The 21,468-nt window shown below is 44.8% G+C and overlaps 1 protein-coding gene across 2 annotated transcripts in view; it reads right to left on the reverse strand.

The window, feature by feature from the left end:
• Window positions 1-1,271: 1,271 nt before the first annotated feature.
• GUCY1A1 (guanylate cyclase 1 soluble subunit alpha 1) overlaps window positions 1,272-21,468 on the reverse strand; it is a 59,836-nt gene continuing 39,639 nt past the window's right edge. For both annotated transcript variants that reach the window (XM_060299891.1, XM_030865772.3), the window contains exons 4-9: window positions 19,794-19,852; window positions 17,776-18,485; window positions 15,815-16,300; window positions 12,160-12,303; window positions 7,352-7,506; window positions 1,272-3,526 (exon numbers count right to left, since the gene is read on the reverse strand). In XM_060299891.1, coding sequence (XP_060155874.1) covers window positions 3,325-3,526; window positions 7,352-7,506; window positions 12,160-12,303; window positions 15,815-16,300; window positions 17,776-18,485; window positions 19,794-19,852 — 1,756 coding nt within the window. In that variant the 3' untranslated portion in view covers window positions 1,272-3,324. The remainder of the gene's footprint in view (window positions 3,527-7,351; window positions 7,507-12,159; window positions 12,304-15,814; window positions 16,301-17,775; window positions 18,486-19,793; window positions 19,853-21,468) is intronic.

Here is a 21,468-nt window from a genome sequence, read left to right on the forward strand (position 1 = left end):
ATTATTCTTCCCCTCCTCACAAGAGAACACAGATTTCCCAGGATTTGAGGAAGAATTCCAGCAGAGAATGTAGGTCGCAACACTGTAAACTCTGGTTTACATTTACCTCTGGGTGTTCTCTGCTGAGTAAAGCAAGCTGTCCCTGCTTTTAGCCTCTGTTTGGACAAGGGGATCGCACTTTCCTATCGTCTCTGCAGCAACCTGAGGATTGGTTTTGCAGGACGTGTTACGTCCTCCATTACAGGATTTGCAAACCCTCTGGCCCAAGCCCCTCCGGACGGCCCTCCCCGCGCCCGTGTGTCACGTGTGTCACACCGCATCCTTCACCCTGCAAACCGGCCTTCACTTCACTTGTTCCCACGCAGCCGGCTCCACGGGGAAACGCACCCAAGCCCACCAGCAGGCACGACAGTTCTTTATGTTCTGTGGTTCGGGGAAGGGCCGTGTCCTGTAGAGTCCCTTCCACTGAGGAATGACGACTATCCAGGTAAAGCCCACCATTTACAGCCACAAGCATCCAGCGGCTCATTGGGCGCGGCTTTCCAGCCTCACGCAGCCTTAGGCATCGCTGGGGCTTCGCAGGTGGCGCTCGCGGGGCGAGGGCGAGTCTGCCCCCAGCCACTCCCCACGTCACTCCTCCTTGCTAGCCCACCGGCCCCGGCCAAGCAGCCTGCTCTGTGCCTCACCATAGCTGCCCCGGAGGGACTGGCAACGTCAGGGAGGAGGGATTTGGAGGACAGGCCAGTAGAACGCTGCAACAGCCCTTCCCACCCAAGAAGTCACGGAAACAACAGAACCTGAAGAGCAGCTCCTGGCGTTCTTAGGAGGAACCGGTGGCTTGGGACCCACATTATATACATTTTAGGACAGTTCACTTGGCAGTAAGATTCGGAACCCTTGGCTCCCAACCCTGTCAGAGACCCTCTGTGTCCATCCTTTTCTGCATCCTCAACCCCACGCCAGCCTCAGGCCCCCGTCCGGGTCCCTCACTTTCCTTGCGAACATACCCTCGGGCTCCGTCCCTGCCTACCCTCAGTGGTCTGGCCATGAATACGTCTCCCTCACCTCCACCCTCCAAAGTGGATCAGACAGAGATGGAAAAGGGATTCCTTAAAGTTTTCAGCATCCAAGTTGCAGATTTTGAGTGCATTCCATCATGGAGATGTTGTATGTCCATCTTGCTGAAGGGCTCTGAGGTATCCCATAGTTAACGAGCCTTTGCAGGCTGGTCTGGGGAATCTATCACAGATGACTTAATGTTTTCGAGAAAATACATTTTCGGTAACTTTTTATTTGGATAAAATATCAAACTTATGGAAAGGTTGCAGGAATAGTACAAGGAATTCCCATGGAGCTTTTGCCCAGATTGTTCACATTTTCCTCCATTGGTTCTGTGTGTGTGTGTGTGTTTACACACACACACAGAGAAAATAGTTTTTGAATTCTAATTAATTTACAACTTTTGGAACATAAATTATTAGCAAATTTGGGTCTGCTTAAATAGGTGATAAATAAGACGCATTATTTTATGCTTTTCAATTTCCCTTAATTCCTAATATTTTCCCTGTAATAAGGGCTCATTTCCAGAAAGAAAAATGTATTTAAGTCTTTACTTTCCTTTTAAATACTTTTATTAACTTCATATAATTGTGAGACTATGTTTTCCCGAGGCCTGTGATACTCTCCAATAATAGGATTGGTATTTAATGAGCCCTGTTCAGTACCTCGAGACACTGGAGCATCACTGAGTAAATAATAATTATTGTGATATGTATAGTAATACGCCAGGGATGCTAGAGGCCAGCCAGTAATGGCCTTTATTCCCGAGGTCACCATGGACTGGCCTGGGGGCTAGTGGAGAGAACTGTTAAAAATTCCAGCTGACTTACCCCTCAGATCCCCAAATATGAGTTCAGTGTATCTACAGCTCTGCTAATACTGATTTAAACACTGTAATGTTCAGCTTTCTCTTGCTTCGAAGTTGCGTTCTTTTTAAAATCAGATCCTTATCTCCAACCAAACTCTGCACGTTACTTAGTTCACCAGAGATCTTAGACTAACATTATTAAAAGTTCACTTTCCAGAAAAATGTTTTGAAATTTCTACAATGAAATCACAGCATAATTTTCTTCATCCATATTAACATCCTCTTTAAAAATATCATTGAATTAATTTCACTAGAATAAAAAATTCACAGATGTGTACGTAAGACAAAGAGTCCTGATGGTTCCAAGGACATATATACACACCAGAGTGTTGAACACAAACACTTAAAAAGTAAGCTATCAGCAAAAAGAACAAGTCTTATTTCCCACTTCTGAACTTAAGATTTTCCTGATGGAACTTATATACGGCTCAGCCTGGCAATGGAGGGTGTCTGCTGAAATAGGTCCAAATTACTGCTGTACGTTATGATTCATTCCCTGAATGCTGCCTTTACTCCATATTGCTTCTGGGTAAAGTAAATTAGAATAATATTATTGCATTTTAATGTAGGCTGTAACCCTCTTTTATCCTGAAGGTTATGACACAAAAATGAATTAATAGAAATGAAATTGCTCTTATGAATTAAAATGGCCTTTCCCATATATAGACTTTTTAAAATGTCAAAAAAGGAAATATTTATTGTTACGACACATTACGTTGTGGAGAATATTTTTATAAAATCATCTTTGATATTTACAGAAGAACTACTTTAGATTCATATTGCATCTAACCCATAATGGCTTATTTTCTCTAAAAAAAAGAAAAAGAAAAAAGTGCAACAGAAGAAGCCTCAATCTGTTTTGTTATGTACGCTAACAGTTAAATGAGGAAATGTAACAAAATGCGGACTTGAAAGGTTCAAGGAGCTTAGGGTATCAAAGACTATGGTTTCTATTCAAGAAGCGTTTTTAAGGCAACCAACACTATGAGAAGCGCTTTGATAACCAGGGTGTTTGGCCAGGGCAGAAGGCAGGCGACTCCACCAGGCTGTACAGGTCACTACAATCGCCCGATATATGAACAAGGCGCTCAGGTCTGAGTATAGGTTATAAGCTATTCTTATATATCAGAAATACTCGCCCAAAGTCACTTTTTGAGGCTTCCTTCTTTCTTTCTCTCTCCTCTCTCTTCCTTTCTCTCTTTCTTTTTCACTGAAGAGTTGAACATTGAGGTGAATACATTTTTGTCATGTTAAGTGGAAGGAAAAGCAGGTGGTGACTTAGCTCCCAAAATGTTACCACCGCTCCTGAGCTCGCTGCCATCCCAGTGTGCTCTCAGAAGGTCCACACACGCTCCAAGGACTCAAACCCAGAGACTAACAATTGGGTGTGTATTTGGCTAATCTATTCCCGATGCTTTGCCTAAAAAATTGGCATTGGCTTCCTCAACATCTTTCTTCTGGAACCATGGCTTTGAAGTTGTTCCTTGTTGATAAGCTTCCAGAAAATGACAGATTCCAGGAATGTCACTAGGAAAGTTTGGTGGGAGTTCCTCCCTTGATCGAGGTGTAAACACAAAACCAGGACAGTCTTTGAGTAATCTGGAAATATTGAAACACAAATATTAATCATAAAACTTAAGACTGACGTAACTGTCTAGTCAAGAAAAGGTGACATAACTAAAGGAACATTCCTGAGAATATTAATAAACCAGCCATCTTCAGTGTCACTGACAGGAAAAATCCTAATGATGTTTATAAGCATCTTCACAGAAGAACGGCAAGGAGTCAATGCCAGTAACAGAAAGCCCTACCAAATACTGTAGTTCACTCATATTAGGAAAGATAACTATCAAATAGTCTTGTAAAGGTATCATCTATAATCTATAGGACAGTGCAATTCACAGCAGTGAGGAAAAAAAACCCAAACAATGCCAAAAGTCTAATAATACATGAAAATAATGTTACAGAACTGGAGGAGTTGAAAGAGATAAGACATTGTCAATTCATTCCTTTTCTAAATGTTACTGAGAAGTAAGCTTGGGCAAGACCTTGTGAAAGAAAATTCTATATAAGATATATATCTACATATAAAATGTGAGAGTAACTTTGGGATCTCGCAATAGAATTTTTATGAATTCTAGGTTAGTAGGACTAAAGTGAGATTTAGTTGTATATATCGACACTCTACTTACTATCTGATATTTGCAATATATTTTCTTCTTAAATTCTTAAGAATTAAATTGCACCTTAAATTCAGATGTTCTACAGGCTTTTATTATTTGCTGCATTTGTCCATGATGATAAACTCATTTGAAACTCTAATCATTTTGATTAAGTTACTGTCTCCTCTTCCCACTTGCTTCCCTAGCTTTCTGTCAAATGCAAACTTAATAAGCATCTCTCTGATCTATTATTCAGGCCGTGGATGGAAACTGGCTGTAAACCAGCTTCTGCAGAAAATCTCTCCTCGTATCTCCCCTTCCACTCCCCAGTCTGCAGTGAAAAGAGTGACGATGCTGCACGAGACTTGGGGACGCTGACGCCCCTCTGTGTGCTGAGGAAACCGCTGCACAGAGGTGCAGGTCTCGAGGATCACAGACCTCAAGCAGAATACATGGGAGTGTTCAGTCAACTAATTTTTATCAGTGCACCAATGAATATGTAGTCTGCAAAATCATGAGACTAATGAAATGATGTTTTAGTCATGGATTTGTAAATATTTTGAGTACCTATTATTTTTAAGGCATAGTATTTGGTAATATATAATGAAAAATTACAGAATTCCACACAATTGAAAGTATAAGCTTCAAAGTCTGGTAGGTTTGAATAACAGCAAAGATGTCAGATTTCTAGCCTTTCAAATGGGGATTAAAATAATACATGTCTCTTAAGACAGCTGTGAAGATTAAATAAATTGAACAAGATTAATTAAGCATCAATTAGATATCACATAACACCCGTCATATTGGCAACAATCAGTCTGATAATATCAGTCACTGGGAAACAGAAACCTTCAGACACCGTGGATTCTATTGGTACATATTACCAATATATACCAATAGATTGGTGAAACCAATCTGGACAGCTAACGGATGCTTAGTAAAGCCGAAACTGGGTATAGCCCACGATCTGGGAATACCATTCGTAGGTATATTATCTAGACACATATGTTTAAGAATATTTATCAAATCACGTTGTGTAATAATGAAAAACTGGCAATACTCTAATTACCCATGGATAGAAGACAGACTGGCTTATTTATACTCTAGAATACATATTATGTCACATGCACATATGGGGACATGCTAGATTTATCTCGTACCAGCTTGTGAGAAACAGCTGTTAAACACTCTGGAATTCTGCAAGCCAGTTAAACCATCGGTAGCCTGAAACCTGCCACGGTGATAGTATTTACACCTTAAAAACTGGTAAAAGCTAGAAGTCAGGGAGTATCCACTTCACTCCGCAGGCTGGTTTACCAGCACACCACTGCGTTAGGAATACTGTAAATAAATGAACCGGATTTATATTTCATCAAGAAAAAAATCTCAAAAACATAGTATTGAGTGGATTGAAGGCAAGTTGTAAAAGGGAACGGGTGGAATCTATTTTCCTCTGGTTTTATTCTTCTATCTGGAGCATTCAGAAGTGGCTTTAAAGCAAATCACTTGAATGTATGAAGAGCCTCGCTCCAGATCGCACATCTGGTAAGCCCTGTGCTGTAGGACATGTCTTCTGCCTACAAATCCCATGCTTTTTAAAGAGACTTACAGATGTTTTGTTCATTAAATCATCTTTTTAAAAAGATCCAAATCTGTAAGAAAAACAGGTTGGAAAAATAAAACCATTTAGAAGAAAGCTTGCGTAAGATCCAAGAATAGTAGCCACAGTCCCAGGGCAGATGCTCACATGTGGAGGGAGGTTTTCTTTACCCTCCTGACCGGATGCGGTTTCCTGCAAGCAGCTGCACCAACTCTCCTAATTCGGTCATCGTCCCATAATCCCTTGTTCTCCTTGTTCCCTGGTGGACTTCAAGTCCTGCTTCTGTGCCACTGGTCAACTTTCCCGCCCGCACGGGGCACCTGCCAGTTTTGTCTTTAATGATCCTGCATCACTGCACGCAACCCTCCCTTTAAGCCACTGACCCCAAACTCAAACGATATTGAACCTAGTGTCTGCGTTCTCTGCACTTCAGTAAAAACAAACAAAAATGCGGGAACTGTCCCCTAGAAGAAAACTCCTCATGACATTTAAAAGAAAGGAATGTCTAATTGCCATTACATTCTAAATTACTGATCAGAATCTGGAAGTGGAAGTTTGAAGGAAATGGATAGTTTTGGTTGTGCGTATGCAGTCTGTGTCCTAAAGTTACATGTGCTTCATAAATATATCAAGGAAGTTAACACTTCCTAATATTATTGTATTGGGAAACGCCATCCCTGAATTCAGTGTACTATCAATAAAGCTCTGCAAAGAAATAATTACCTTTCATATTTGTATAACTTCTCATAGAATCTCCACTTGTCCTGATCTTAAGAAACACAGGATGAGCTGAGATGAGCACCTGAGGGTGTGTCCAGGGCGGGTGAGGAATGTGTCTGTGAAGACGCGGCCTCTGACTTAAGGTCTGATGTGCGAAGGAGGAAAGCAGGGGATGACCCGGGAGAGAAACGCAAAGCACGCATCCTCCATTCAGGAATCGGTTTGGCGAGCGTGATGCATAAAAACGAGGCCGGGTTGCAGGAGATCCATGAAATAAGGAGGGAGTGGAAGAAACCTTGGTGGTAGGGTCTGGCAGGACTCTGGTCAGAGGGAACACGTGAGTCCGTGGTTGCACGTTTAATTTTGTTCTGGCTTGTAAGGCCGGGGGACGGATCTGGCCTGTGCTTCACGAAGAGAACATGGGTACCACGTGGAGGGGAGCCTGGGTGTGAGTAGCGCTGCGTGCAGCACACTCATCTGCAGCGGGGGCGGGGCACGCACGGGGAAGGTGAGGGCATGCCAGGGTGCTGGTCCCAGGAAGCAGGTGCACGGAGGCCCTCTACCACCCAGTCAGGAGACTGATGGAGCTTGGCCGGTGGGAAGTGGGTGTCTTCGGGGGGGGGGGGGATCAGCTGTTCTAATAGGATCACATTGCCTGTAATGGGCCAATTAGTCACCCGAGCAGAAATACAGGGCAGAGCTTACGAGTGGAGATTCTCAGTAGAGAATCATGGGTCGGGCTGGAGATCAAAGTTCCCGTGAGGCTAACGCGCAGTTTAAAAAAAAAAAAGTTAAAGTGAGGATGATACAAGTTACGGCTTTTCTCTTCCTTTAAGATGGTTTAAGCAAGAACAAGTTATGAAGAATGAAACAAACCAACAGACAAAAATGACGACTGCGTATGAATGAAAATAGACTTCAGGCACTGAACGGGATCCGTACCTGTAGGTGGTAGGGCTGACGTTGATTTTCCGGGGGACACTGCAGGACTCGAACTTGTTAGCCAAGGTGACATTATTTCCAAAAAGGCAGTAACGGGGCATCTTAACTCCAACAACTCCGGCAAAAACCGACCCAGAATGCAGTCCAATGCGCATCTGAAAGCAAGAGCAACGCAACGTCCGGTCATGGGTGAACACTGCTGCTAGTCAGCGCCGGCTGCGTGCCTGTCCAAACCACCGGGCTCCTGGCTCTGCCCACAAGCCCTCCTTCCTCCAAGCCTGCAGCCCATCCCCTCTCCTCGCCACCTCCTCAGCCCCGCCTCTTCACGCTGCTCACAGAGCATCCTTTATCTCAACTGTCCTCCGCATCTGAATCGAAGCCCCCCACGAACGGACCACAGTCACCATGGTGACCAAAGTGCCCGTGGACTGTTGACGTGAACCTGCTCTGTCCGTCGGTGAGAGAGATCTGACTTCCGGCGCCCAGAAGTTGTTTCCCAACACGGTCAGAGGGGGCCAAGAAGCCAGTGCTCAGGATGCAGAGGGCGGGTTTTTAGGTGTTTTGCTTTAAAAGGGCCTTTGTACCAAACACTACCTCACTACTCAAATGATCGGGTGCAGAAAGAGAATTGTAATATTTAGGCAGAAAATGACGGAGGAAGCGGAAAGCTGGCATTGCTGACGCCTGCGTCACAGTGACTACACACACGTCAGTCAAAAACATCTGGACTCGAGGAAAACCAGAGAGTCCTGCCGCATCAGGATAGGCTGAGGTAAACGCTGAGGCACCCTGAAAGCTGTCAATGATCTGGAGAGCAGTTAAGACAATGTTTTAAAGTGGGATCTTCCGGAAGCTCCAATACTGGCCGATCTCAGAGGAGGTACAGATTTTAAATTACTGCTGCAACGAAGCAAGTTAAAGGGGGGATGTTTCAAATGACAGTCAGATACCCTGCACGTTACTTTCAGTTCTATGTTTAGCTGACCATTTGAAACAAGTTTTATTAGATGTGCGTATTGTACACAGAGGCCAAGTACTCAGTGACTTAGATGTCCTTTAGAATCCAGAAGACTCCAGATCTCCCCAGTTTTACAGCTAATTTCAGATCTCTTCTAGAAACTTCTGAGAATCATTGGCTTATAACATGTCAAATCATGAATTCTGCAAAATTTTCAAACAGAAGCCCTACATCATGAATCAGGATCTTTGTATTAGAAACCAAAATTGTGCTGATAGCTGGTGCTCTGACCTACAATATTATATTAGTTTCAGGCGCACAACACAGTTATTCTATATTTTATAGATTACACTCCCCGCAGAGTTGTCATAAAATAACTGTACTCGCTGTGCGGTCCATGACATCCTCGTAACTTACTTATTTCACACCCAGTTGTCTGTACATCTAACCCTCACTCCCACGTTCCCCTCCCTCCACCCGCTTCCCTCTGGGACCACTGGTTTCTTCTCTGCATCTGGTAGTCTGACTCTCTAAATCTCCAAATCTCCCTTGTACTCTTTCCTCACCTAAAAAATGCAGGGTTGGATTCTTTTTAAAGTTCCTTCTTCATCCAAGTTTTACTTTAAGCAGAAAAACATAAATGTCTATTACATTCTGGCTTTTTCTTCCTTAGGAGACTACGGTTCTATATGTAAACACTATGACAGTGAACAATGTAGACACATAAAATAAGGTGACAAAAGGCTATCTTCTGCTTACAAATATCAGGCAGAATTTTAGAAGTTTTTACTGACTTTGGGCACTCTTCTGGTTAAATCAGTTTCTCTCTTTGTACCTAGTCACTCTAGCTTTTTTTTTATTTTAACATCTTTATTGGAGTATAATTGCTTTTCAATGGTGTGTTAGTTTCTGCCTTACAACAAAGTGAATCAGCCATACATATACACATGTTCCCATATCTCCTTCCTCCTGCGTCTCCCTCCCTCCCACCCTCCCCATCCCACCCCTCCAGGCGGTCACAAAGCACCGAGCTGATCTCTCTGTGCTATGCGGCTGCTTCCCACTAGCTATCTACCTTACGTTTGGTAGTGTATATATGTCCGTGCCTCTCTGTCGCTCTGTCACAGCTTTTAATACGACAAGTTTACCATGGCGTTTTACTGTTTCTTTTGCATAATTAATATGGAAATGCGTAAACATTTCCTCTTCGTAAACATCCAAACAACGCAGACAAAGCCAGTGTCTCTGCTTCCTCCCCTGCCCCCCAACTCCCCTCCCCCAGCCCTGAATCTCACCCTCAACCCCAAAGCTTCCTTATACGGGAACTTTTCAAATTTACAAGCACAATAATGGTCCAAAGTTTAACAGGCCCGTCACGCCCCCAGTGGAAACCTGCTGGGGAGTCTCCCCTTTGGGGCCACTTTTGATGTAGCCCCTCTGCACTCAGGTTCTGGGGCTGGGAGGGAGGCTCCCAGAGCCTGTGTCGGAGTTCGCTCTGCACCTTCTGACTCAGCCTGGCCCTGGTCTCCATCATGAGATAGCGTCCACCCACCCACCGTCTTCCAAGCCTCAGTGGGTGGACGTTAGTGAGGAAGTCGGTAGGAATAAGTGCATAGATGGTTTGTACGTACGACACGCTGGAGAAAACATAGAGTTTGTAAAGAAAAAAAGGAAATATTTCCTATTCTTTCACTGTGATTCCATGCCGTGGGGCAGGAGGGTAAGAAACACATGACTCCAAATCTGGATCCGTGAGAGACTCGACTACTCTTGTCTAGCAGTGAATTGTGGATGCCTTCTCATAATGTTGTTATACAGATTTTAAATAAGATGATGCTTAAGTCACAGTCTGCTCCCTGTGATACACGTTAGTGCTTCTCTCTCTACTGAAACTACTCTGCACTTCTGCGTCTGTGATATTTCATGAGTAGCCCCTAAGGCTGTCAGGTACTTCCTAGGACTGCAGGTCAATACAAAGACAAAGTGGTTTCACGTCTGACTTTACAGCTCAGTAAAGCTAAACTCTTATCACCCAGGTAATTACCTTTGAAACTAGCTATAAATAATTCTTGCAATCGCGAAACTCTAAAAGTGTATTTCTACAAATATGAAAAAACCCCCATGCCACTAACCCCCCTGCCCCAAACATACACATCTTATTACAAAATCCATTTATGTGGAGATCACTGGTTTTATTATTAATTGGGATATTTTAAGCATTTACTTTGATGCTATGAGTTTCCTCACCAAAAAAAGACAAAACAACAACAACAAAACACAAAAAAACACATAATTCTCTTCTAAAAAAGTATAGAAGTTAAGCATCTGGAAAAGTCAGATACTGTGAAACTTTTAAAGCACAGTGGAAAATTATGTCGCGCTCTTCCTATTGAAACCTGGGGTCTCAGTCTTCTCCCCTGTGGGCAGGCTTAGGGTTGCTGTGACCATTAGGACAAAATGGATGTGTCACAGTGTATCTCCTCAGGCCAGGGCATAAAGGCCATGCAGTGGAGGCAGACCTGTTCACCGGGACGTGGCCCCTACGTAAGAAGTGGGACGGCCCTGAGGCTGCCCCAGCAGAGCGTGACAGGTGAGCACCTGGGCTGACAGTCCCAGCTGGGCCCCGCCCTCCGCCAGCCCCACCCAGGGAACCAGGCCGGCGAGGGAAGCTCTGGTTCAAGTGGTGTAATCCCAGCTACCTGACGCGCCCTCGACCGCTGAGGTGCCGGATGCTGTGAGAAAGGACGAGGTATTCCTGCTTTGCCTCATCCAAATTCCGACGCACAGAACCAGTGCAAAATCAAAGCTCTGTGGTTTCACGCCACTAATTTAGGGAAGTGTGTCACACATCGGTATATAACTGGGATGAGGGTTGACTTAGAAGATAGTTGTGAAGGCTTACGCATACGGCTTCTAGTAACGGTGGAGAGAGCCCTGGCTAAACTTCCAAGTTTTTTCCTCCTTCTCTCTCTATTTTATATCATGCCACACAGGATTCCGTATTACTTCAAAGACCCATTTCTGAAGGTCATCAGCTGAGACTGTTCTAAGGCAGACTCACTTCAAGTGGGACAGATAAGGATATTCCACTCACATTTTATCTATGAAATCAATGGTTAGCATGTTAATTTTATTTTCTCATCTGCTATAAGACATTATTGTTCTGGGATATGGCTCGTCTAGAAATTTTGGAATTTTATGTGTCCTGGAAAATATTGGTGGGTTAGCAGCCCACTTCATACTCGTGTAATTCCTCCCCTGCAGGGCTCAAAAAACTAAACATTCCATTTTCCAAAGTCCCTTGAAGGTTCTAGATGTACTTAGGTGTGATGAATCGGAAGCCCTTGCCTGAGCTCCGGAAACCTGCATTTCTGCCTGCACTCCCGGTGTGAGCACGGCTGGGGAAGCCTTTGTGTTCTCTCTCCCCTGCTTAGCAGGGAGCCCAGTGGCCAGTCATTCATTTTGGAAGAGTCGTGATGCGGTATTTCCACGCTGCTGATGCAATTACAGCAGCTGCAACTCTTCTGCAGCCAGCAGTGGACGCAGCTGCTTTCCAAGTACAGTGGTTCCCTGCCTGGCTGTGGCTGTGTGGTTCTGGAACCAGCTTCCAGGTCACGGAGGAAGCTGTGGTTCTGAAGTGCGGGTTTGGGAGCCATTTTTTCAAAGCTCAAGCCATGGATGGCGTCTTTGGTCTCTAAGTGACCTGTAAGCCATTTAACACCGCGTAGTAAAGCAAGCTGGAGATTCGCTCTCTGCCCCTAAACCCTGAGGGACGCACCATTCTGTTGGGATCTAACTAACCAGCATTTACTGTCCTGACATCTCCTGGCCAGGACGTGATACGCCTCACCTTGATGGGCTCTCCGTGGGGAGACACCACTTCATCAGACAGCTCCATCATCTTCAGGGCCATCAGTGCGATCCGAACAGCGTGGGTGTCGCTCTCTTTGTGCAAGCCCCCAGCCACACAGTATGCATCGCCGATGGTCTCCACCTACGCACAACAGATTCTCCACGTTACAAGCAGAAGCTGAGGAAGCACCACAGGGCATATCATAGAGCAGAAATTAAGAATCATGCAGCAGACACCTCAGTGCTCAGGGCCAATGGAACATCAGAGCAAATCGCAGACTCTTGGAAAAGGCTTTCCTTCCCAGGAAACGCACAAGGTGAGCGGCGGTGTCGCGCTGTGAACACAGTTTCGGGAGGGCTTCTACTCCCAGGATCGCCACTGACTCACCTCCTTCTTTCCCCACCACGTGAAAGGGCTTTGTAGAAGCAAATGACGTACTCTGGGTTTATACTAAACTGTTTAAGATACTGGGTGATTTTATACCCTCTCAGCATAAAATACAGCTTTCTGAACAAAGTCACTACTGAATCAAGGCCCTATGAATTTATTAAGGATGTGCCTGGTTAAAACTGTCATTTTAGCTTTTCAAAAGGACATTTGGGGTTGTCATAGCAACGCTAATCACAAAGTGTAGAAACCAAGATGTCAAGCCCAGAGGCAGACAATGGTGACTGGAAGCTATTGGAAATCAGGCTCTTCTGTAAATTTCATGTACATTACTATCATTTCATGATTGCTGTTGCTACCAGTGATTTTTATCTGTCGGTGACCCTGAGTACAGAAAGCTAATGTTTACTTTAAATCCACAAATAAGCCACCAATTTGTAATAGGTACATTTTTCTCCTCTAAATATTAATTGTAACTTAACAGATCATATCACTGTTCTGATCCAGAGCTTCCAATCTAGGGGGACGGAGACGAGAGAGGAGAAGAGAATGGGGACAAATTTCAGTGACTCCCTATTTCATGCAGAATAAATGCCGGCGCCCTTAACATGCCCCCCAAGTCCTTGCCCTGCCTTTCTGCTGCCCCCAATCCGTCTCCTAACTCTCCCTCTTGCGTACTGTGTTCCAAGCCAGCGGCCACCTTTTTCCCCCCAAACACACCAAACACTTGCTACTCCTCGGTCTGGAACAGTCTTCCTGCAGGTGGCCACCTGGCGTGTCCCTGGTCTCCTCGGGCCCTGCTGACACCCACCTGGCGAGGAAGCCCGATCCCGCCCACGGCCCGTACCGGCTCCATTTCCTACCAGGAGAGCACACCAACAGGGATGCTGTTGGAGTTATGCCCGTTTGTTGGCTTTTCTCCCAGTAGGACACAAGCTCTCGGAGTCTGTCTCATCAGCTCCTCCATCGCTGGGGCCCAGGCTGTTCACCAAGGACACAGCCCGGCGGCCGGGCATCCCGAGAGCATCTCCTCAGCACTGCAGGCAGAGAAGCGCTCAGGCTAACGGCTCACCTGTCACAGGGCTCAGGAAGTGTTACTAAGTAGGAGAAGGGCACCCTCGCCCCTACTGGGTGTTGGGTGCTGTCCTCTGTGCTGCTGCAGCCCCTGCAGAGGTGAGAGTGGTATCGCGTCCCCAGTGTCACAGGGAATCTGCCCTGTGCGTCTCTGTGTGTCCCTCCCCTGCCCGCCCCCTGCCGTGGACTCTTTTCACAGGGACTGTACCCCCTCCCACGCTGGCCAACGCTGGAGGACCAGTAAGGATGTGCTGAAACAACAGACAGATACACACTCAAATAAGCAGAAAATGACCGAGAGATTGAAAGACAGAAAGGAAATGTAACTGAATGAAGTCCTGGTCCAGCCGGGTCCTGGAATAAACAAGCCTGACTGTTCCTTGGAAGCCACCACGGGCACAGGTCAGCCCCTGATGAACACTTTCCATATCTTAAGGTTATTCTGAGGTGAGGACCCTCCCCCGTTTGTTCACAGCACCTCCAGGTGTTTCCACGCGGAGTCGGCATGAAGAGCAGGTGAAACGAGGATGCAGGCTCTCTGGCTGGGGCTGCGGCTGGGCCCCCAGGGGTCTCTGCGCCCGCACCCTCATCGTGAGGTACAAGATTCTGACCACTGGAGAGAGTGACCCATATTTTAAAGTTTCAACAGGGCGAACCGTGCAGCAGCGGGCAGCTTCTGCAAGCAGCCACAGCAGTTTGCAGAAGACAGGGAGACCTCCCAGTTCTGAGAGGAGATATTCTCAAGGCATAAACTGTCTACAGATAAATACAGTGAATTCCACAAGAGGCCATGAGGCTTAACCTAAGTGAAGCCAATTATTTTATCTGTAATTATGCATGGACCTCTTTTTTCCTAAGGGAATCATAGCTCTGTCTGGAATTTCCTGTTACAAATTTTTTAAAAGGCAAGTTTGACTTTGAGCATCTAGATTGGAACAAAGGAGGGGCTTATAGAGTCCCATAAATCATTTTTGTTTCCTCTTTAATCATTTGTTTGTTTTCATGTTGCATTAAGCTCTGAAATGCCACAATTTTACGTGGCAAATTAAAAGATGATTCAAGCCACATAAATGAGAAGCATGCTTTATTCCTTATGCCAGTATTTAGGACAACGTAAAATACTTTAAATCAGCAAGAAAATATGTTTTACTTCTAAAGAAATAAGCTGAACACAAAGTGTCTTCATTGGTTCTCTTATTAACAAAAGTTACATTTAAAAAATAGCTTATTATGTTTCAGGGACAATCCCCGTGCAGCCTCGGAGCCTAGAATGATGGCTGCTACCCTGTAGGCACTCAGTGCCTGCTGGCTGATGAAGGACAGATTATTTTTTTACCGTAATCTTTGTAACAGTCGTGTTCACGAAGATTACGGGACATAATGCATGTTATTCATGCATATAAACTCTGTGGGTGGGTATTATATCCTCTGTTTCAGAAATGAGAAAGGTTATTTAACTTTCTCTGCTTACAAAGCCAATAAGGCAGTAAAGGAGATTGGAAGACAGCCCTCCTTCTGCCCTTGGCCTGGGTACAGTAACTCCCTAAGCCGCTGACTTGGGTTTCTCTTCCCCGGCTGTGAAAAGGATCCCGTTACCCTGTACTGAATGAATCCGTTCGAAGACAATTTGTGCAGTCCTCGTGCTTCTTTCCTTCTGCAGACAGAAAGGATACGTCCTCCCTGTGCAAGGCTGACCTTGAAACATCTCACCTTAACAGTTCATCTCGGGTCTCACAGTCGAGGCTCAGGCTCACTGTCTTTTTTTTTTTTTTTTTTTGCGGTACGTGGGCCTCTCACTGTTGTGGCCTCTCCCGTTGCGGAGCACAGGCTCCGGACACGCACGCCCAGCAGCCATGGCTCACGGGCCCAGCCGCTCCGCGGCATGTGGGATCTTCCCGGACCGGGGCACGAACCCGTGTCCCCTGCATCGGCAGGCGGACTCCCAACCACTGCGCCACCAGGGAAGCCCAGGCTCACCGTCCTTTAAACTTCCCCTCTCTGAGGGTCCGAGGCCCGCCCCCTCGCTCTGTCACCCCTGCACTCTGTGCTTGTTCTTTGGCACAAGCTCGTCCTTTCTGGAATGCGCGGCTTCGGAGCCCTTTCGGGCCGGAGGCCACGCGCACGGCCGAGGCACGCCGCCTGCTCCCGGGCTGGGGCCCCTGGCCTCGCCCTGCCCCCCGCAGGCCCCTACCTTGTAGACGTCCAGCTCCCCGCACTGCCGGTCGAAGCGGGTGTAGAGCGCGTTGAGCATGGTGATGACCTGCAGCGGGGAGCACTGAGAGCAGATGGCCGTGAAGCCCACGATGTCCGAGAAGAGCATGGTGACGTCGCCAAACCGCTTGGCCTGCACGGCTCGGCCCTGCCACAGCTGCTGCGCCACCTCGCAGGGGAAGATGGAGCACAGGAGGTCCACCGTCTTCCGCTTCTCCTCCTCCAGGGCCTGGTGGGCCTGCTCCAGCGTGGCCTTGAGCTTGCCCAGCCTCTTCTTCAGGCCGTCCTGCGCCCTGGCCTGCTCTCCGATCAGGACCACGTCCCGCAGTGCGTTGTGGATGGGGATGTCCGAGAGGTAGAGCCCCCGGCCCGTGAAGTCCTCCAGTCTGTCCACGCAGGGCGAGCCCAGGAACAGGATGGCGCTGGACTCCACCATGTAGATCATCTGGCCTTTGAGGTCCATCACCTGCGTAGGAAGAGGCACCAACCGTTGTGGCCTATTCAAGTTCCCAACACCTTTTTGAGACAAAAGGTGAGGCGGGTACAGGGATAATCCCCTTGGTTTTTGTGGCTGTACCGTGAGGCTTGCGGACCTCAGTGCCCCGACCAGGGATCGAACCTGTGCCCCCTGCGGTGGAAGCGTGGAGTCCTAACCCCTGGACCGCCAGGGAAGTCCCTCCTTTTATTTTTAGACTTGATTTTTTTCTACTGGTCAACAAAAACAATATGCTTTCTTAGCGTTGCAATTTACTATGAATTCTAAAATGCATGCAGACATTCGGAGAATACACTGCAGTACAGGCTACACAGAAATCATGATTTTCAATCAACAGAGCCCCAAATTCTTGCTTCAGGGCTTTCTCACTATGTGGCATGCTGATGCTTCTGCTACTGCATTCTGTGGACAGCAGCAGAAAGGATGGCACAAGGAGCCCTGAGCAAGGGGGCTTCGTGTGTTTGTCCTGGATGACAGGGTTACTTGTGTGAATGAGACAAACGTGTACATGTGTGTTCACGGCAGCAAAGTGGAAGGCAGCCCAGGTGTCCTTCAATAGTGAACGGTTAAACGGGAAACCACACGATGGGATACGACACAGCCTTTGAAAACGTGGAACAGACAGGTATCTAATGACATGGCAGGAGGCCCATAGGTATCGTTTAGTGATTAAAAAAAAAAAGTTGTAAATAGTATATTTTGTTTTAAATAAAAATGTGTAAAATTAATATTTTTGAGTTTGCAATGAACATCTTTAAGTATTACCTATTTTTTAAACACTTAGCTATACTACTTTTATGATAAAAAGTAATAAAGCTGTTTTCATTTGGGGGGGACAGACAGCATGTCTGCTGGTTTACATGTGTCCAGAAGTTAGATGCGTCATAAGCCTTTCTTTGAGCTTGCTTGTACTATCGGCTGTGATTTCCCAAACATTTTTCTAAATCATTACCATGGTTATCTATTATGAGAGCAGAACATTTTTCCCCACATTCTCTAACAGTTAATCAAACAAGTTATTGATTTTTTTCCATGTCTATTAAATATTGAAAAAATCCATTTAGTTGCCGCCTGTAAGAAACAAGTTGTTTCTTTGTTGTAGAATCCCTCTTATCATTCCAAATTAAGTCAGCTACTTCATGATGACTGAAACCATACTTTTACATCAATATTTTTCTAATTCAGTTATAAAATACTCCATAAAGATTGTAAAAGGTAGACTGCATTCAAAAAATATCTGTGCAGTGATGGCTTAAGTGAGCAAATGAATGCAGAAAGAATCTTGTCTTAAATTTATTCCACCCTTCGAAGTGTTTTAGAATTGTCTTAAACAGAAATGCTGTATTAAAACATCTCAAGTAATGCGTATATTTTCACCTTTATTTCTAGTCTTTAAATATGAAACAACGGATTCCATATTCACAACAGTGTAACGTTCTTCTTACCCTGGAAGATTTCTTCACGGCGTTGTCCCACCTCCTCACGCGGACCACAAACTGCATGTTCAACATGGTCATGATTCCGCTGAAGTTCTGGCTGATTTTTGGAGTGAGAATCTCGAAGTACTCGTCAAAATGAGGCTTCCCTTGCACGTCTCTCCTGCTCATCAGCCTTCTGATGCCGTTGCCCAACTGCAGGATGGTCATGTCTCTGTCCAGCATGAAATGGAAGGGGAAGGTCTTGCAGAAGAGCGAGGTGGGGATCACCAGCGAGGACGGGGGCTTCCCCGGGGGTGGGGCCGGCCGGGGGGTCTTGACGTGGACGGAGTAGAGCAGGCAGGGCTGGTCCATGAACTCGCTGCAGTGCTGGTGGAAGCAGGGGGGCGTCGAGGACACCTCCACTTCGGTCTCGTACAAGATGCGAGCAGCTGCCTTAACGATGCCGGGGAGAATCAGGGAAGTGATCCTCTTGGGGAAGAAATAGTAAACATTTAAGAAATCGGGATCTTTATCCAGGCACAGGATGGACGCGTCCTCAAACCTGCCCTTCTTCTCTGCTTCCTGGCAGTGACTGCTCTGTCTCAGAAGGGTGCTGAAGCTATTTAAGAAGTCTTTCAGGGTTCCTCCGACCACCCCTAGGATGTATTCATCTTCTTCGTAGCATATTTTAAAAAGCTCCTCACCGAGAGATTCTCTGATGATCTCCACTGGGACTCCTGAAAGCACATAATACATTTTCTGCCGTATCAAATGCGCCATCTTAGCAGAGATGTGCTGTTACTGGTTTTAATATTGTTCTAGCTGACGAGTTAGTTTGCTTTATATCGGCTAATAAGATTTCCAACCAAAATTAACTACCCGTGTTTAAATTATCTACATAAATGAGTTTCTAAAATTTGGATAACTCCTAATATGAATCCCAAGTCAGTTAATTATAAAGAATGATCAACTGAGTATAATATATGACTTTTTATCTCCCTGAAGCTTAACTATAAAAGAGCAATTGGAATCACAGGACCAAGTCCATTTCAGAAAAAGCTCTCCCACCTTGTTAACAACGGAAACAGTGGTACATGTTGCTGAAGGGGTCTTGGCCCCCTTGAAGTATAAGCATCAGACACAGGAATTAATCTAAATCACTGGTGGTGAAACTCAATTTTGTCATTTTTCCTTAGAGACGATATGAAGTAATTTTTTTCCCAGTAAAACAGCATTCTTGTTTGATGTTACCTGACTGAACAGGTGTTTGGAATATATTATCTACTTTGCACAGCTTCTCCCTCTAATGTCCTTTGTTCTTTACACTCTGTGTACCACATTCTTCTCATCTGTGACTTAGGGAAACCCGAGTGCCCTGTCCACAGCACTGCCATGGCAGGGTTGGCGGGCACGTTAGGATCGCGCCTGACCCAGAGGAAGGGCTCAGTACAGGTCAGCCATCGCCACTGTCATCATCATCATCATCATCAAGTTCTTCATATCTTGTACTTTGAGAAACATCTAACCTGTTGGTTCATGTACTCAAACTTTGGAAAGGACAGTATGACAGAGTCACTCATCTGCTTGTTTCCTCCAAACTAGGATTAATGTGAGAGCACTGCTCACCTTTTTTCCCATGATTGCTTCCAACCTTTAAAAAAATTACTTCTTTTACTTTGCTGAGTAGAATTTTTCATGCATAAATGAGGAACACTTAAAGTTCAAGACCAAAGCCTGTGAACGCCTATGAGTCAGCCTCCCACACAGCTTTATCTACTTCTCAGCAAATAAACATTGTAAGAAGAGGAAATGTTTGAGGTCAAACAAAGACATATAGTGCGAAAAAGTTGTTCTTTGTGTTAACGCAAAACATGATATTGAACATTTCACACTGGAAGCTACCAGCAAATAAATATGAATATTTTAAAGAAAATATTTGTTCTCCAGCTAAATATTTTCTAGGAATAGAAAATCTTTGTTTACGGGTAAAACATTAGTTCTACAAGTATAATTATTTCCTAATTGCATATACTTAATTCTATTACCTGCTGCAATCGCTTGGTCTGCCATTATTTTTTCAAAGTCTTCTCTTTCCAAAGATTTCCTGAAATTATTTCAATATCTTAAATTATAAACTGACATGTGAATGCTAAAATTTCAGATTATAACATACAGGAATGATAACAGAAAATAATTTAAACTACCTTTTCTGTAGAGGCAAATCTTGACTGTCAAGTTTACAGGAAAGGAGCAGTGACGTGTACAAACCCAAAACAGTGTTGGAAAAACCCCGAATATACCTGATTTAGAGTGTTTCATCATTTCTTATAAAGTATATTTACCTTTGAAGCTAACTTCATATTGGCTAATAGTATAGAGGCTGTACTGGCAGAAAACCAGTGGTATGAAATGGCCAGGAAAAGATGATAATAAGTCAGCATGGGGTTTTCTGATAACCAGCCAAGAAGAAAAATCTCTGTACTGAGGGATTTCACTTTTAAGTAAGTTCTTAATTATTTTATAAAGCAAATACATAGTACATCCTGCTTTTGAGTTTTTGGTTCTATATATTTAACTCTCAGACATCATTGCATTAAACTTTTATCCTTGATCTTACATAAAAATTAGTAACTAAAGAAACCTATTCCTTATTCAATTTCTGCGCTGCTTTACGTAGCACAAAAGTTGATAATATAACAGCATACATTTTGACTGATAGAAGGTTTTTGTAATTTCAACTGGACAACTTGTTGATTCCTGTTTGCCTAATTGTTTTTTGATGATTTCTGACAGTGAAGACTGATTATGACCAAATTTGCCAAACTACTGAAGTGATTAAAAGACACCCAAGTTCTACTTGTGGTTCAGCTTGCCATTAGACAAGCCAAGAGGAAACAGGCATGAATTTAAAATGTTAAAAAGGTTTCAGTAAAGCTCGATACATGTAGAGAAGTTTCAAAAGGAAATATTTTTGAGAAGGAAATTGCTCTGTTGGCTACTTGATTGCATAAAGGTATACTGCTTATAATTATTTAAAATACTAGGTTGCTAGAAATATATATTTCTGTATGTTCTTATCTGAATAGTTTGAATTACATCTAGTTTGAATCTAGAGACCCCCCAACCCTTTGTTATATATTATGGTATGTTTTCAGTCTTTACATTTGCTCCTTCTTCTCCCTTAAGCAACTTCTGGGTTCTTTTCTAAAGAAGGAGAGCAAAGCTGCTCAGAGACCTCTTCTGCTAACTCCCAGCAAAGCTTAGCTAATCCAAACAACACATAGTGCGATTCAAAATAAGCTCCCTGGGACTTCCCTGGTGGCACAGTGGTTAAGAATCCGCCTGCCAATGCAGGGGATACGGGTTCAAGCCCTGGTCCGGGAAGATCCCACATGCCGCGGAGCAACTAAGCCTGTACGCCACAACTACTGAGCCTGTGCTCTAGAGCCCGCGAACCACAACTACTGAAGCCCGTGCGCCACAACTACTGAAGCCCACGAGCCACAACTACTGAAGCCTGTGCGCCTAGAGCCCGTGCTCTGCAACAAGAGAAGCCACCGCAATGAGAAGCCCGCGCACTGCAATGAAGAGTAGCCCCCGCTCGCTGCAACTAGAGAAAGTCCAAGCGCAGCAATGAAGACCCAATGCAGCCAAAATAAATAAATTTATTTTAAAAAATCCAAAAAACAAAATAAGCTCCCTCTCTTTACCCTCAAAAAA

The sequence above is a fragment of the Globicephala melas genome, chromosome 5 (assembly GCF_963455315.2).
Source record: "Globicephala melas chromosome 5, mGloMel1.2, whole genome shotgun sequence".
NCBI lineage: Eukaryota > Metazoa > Chordata > Mammalia > Artiodactyla > Delphinidae > Globicephala > Globicephala melas.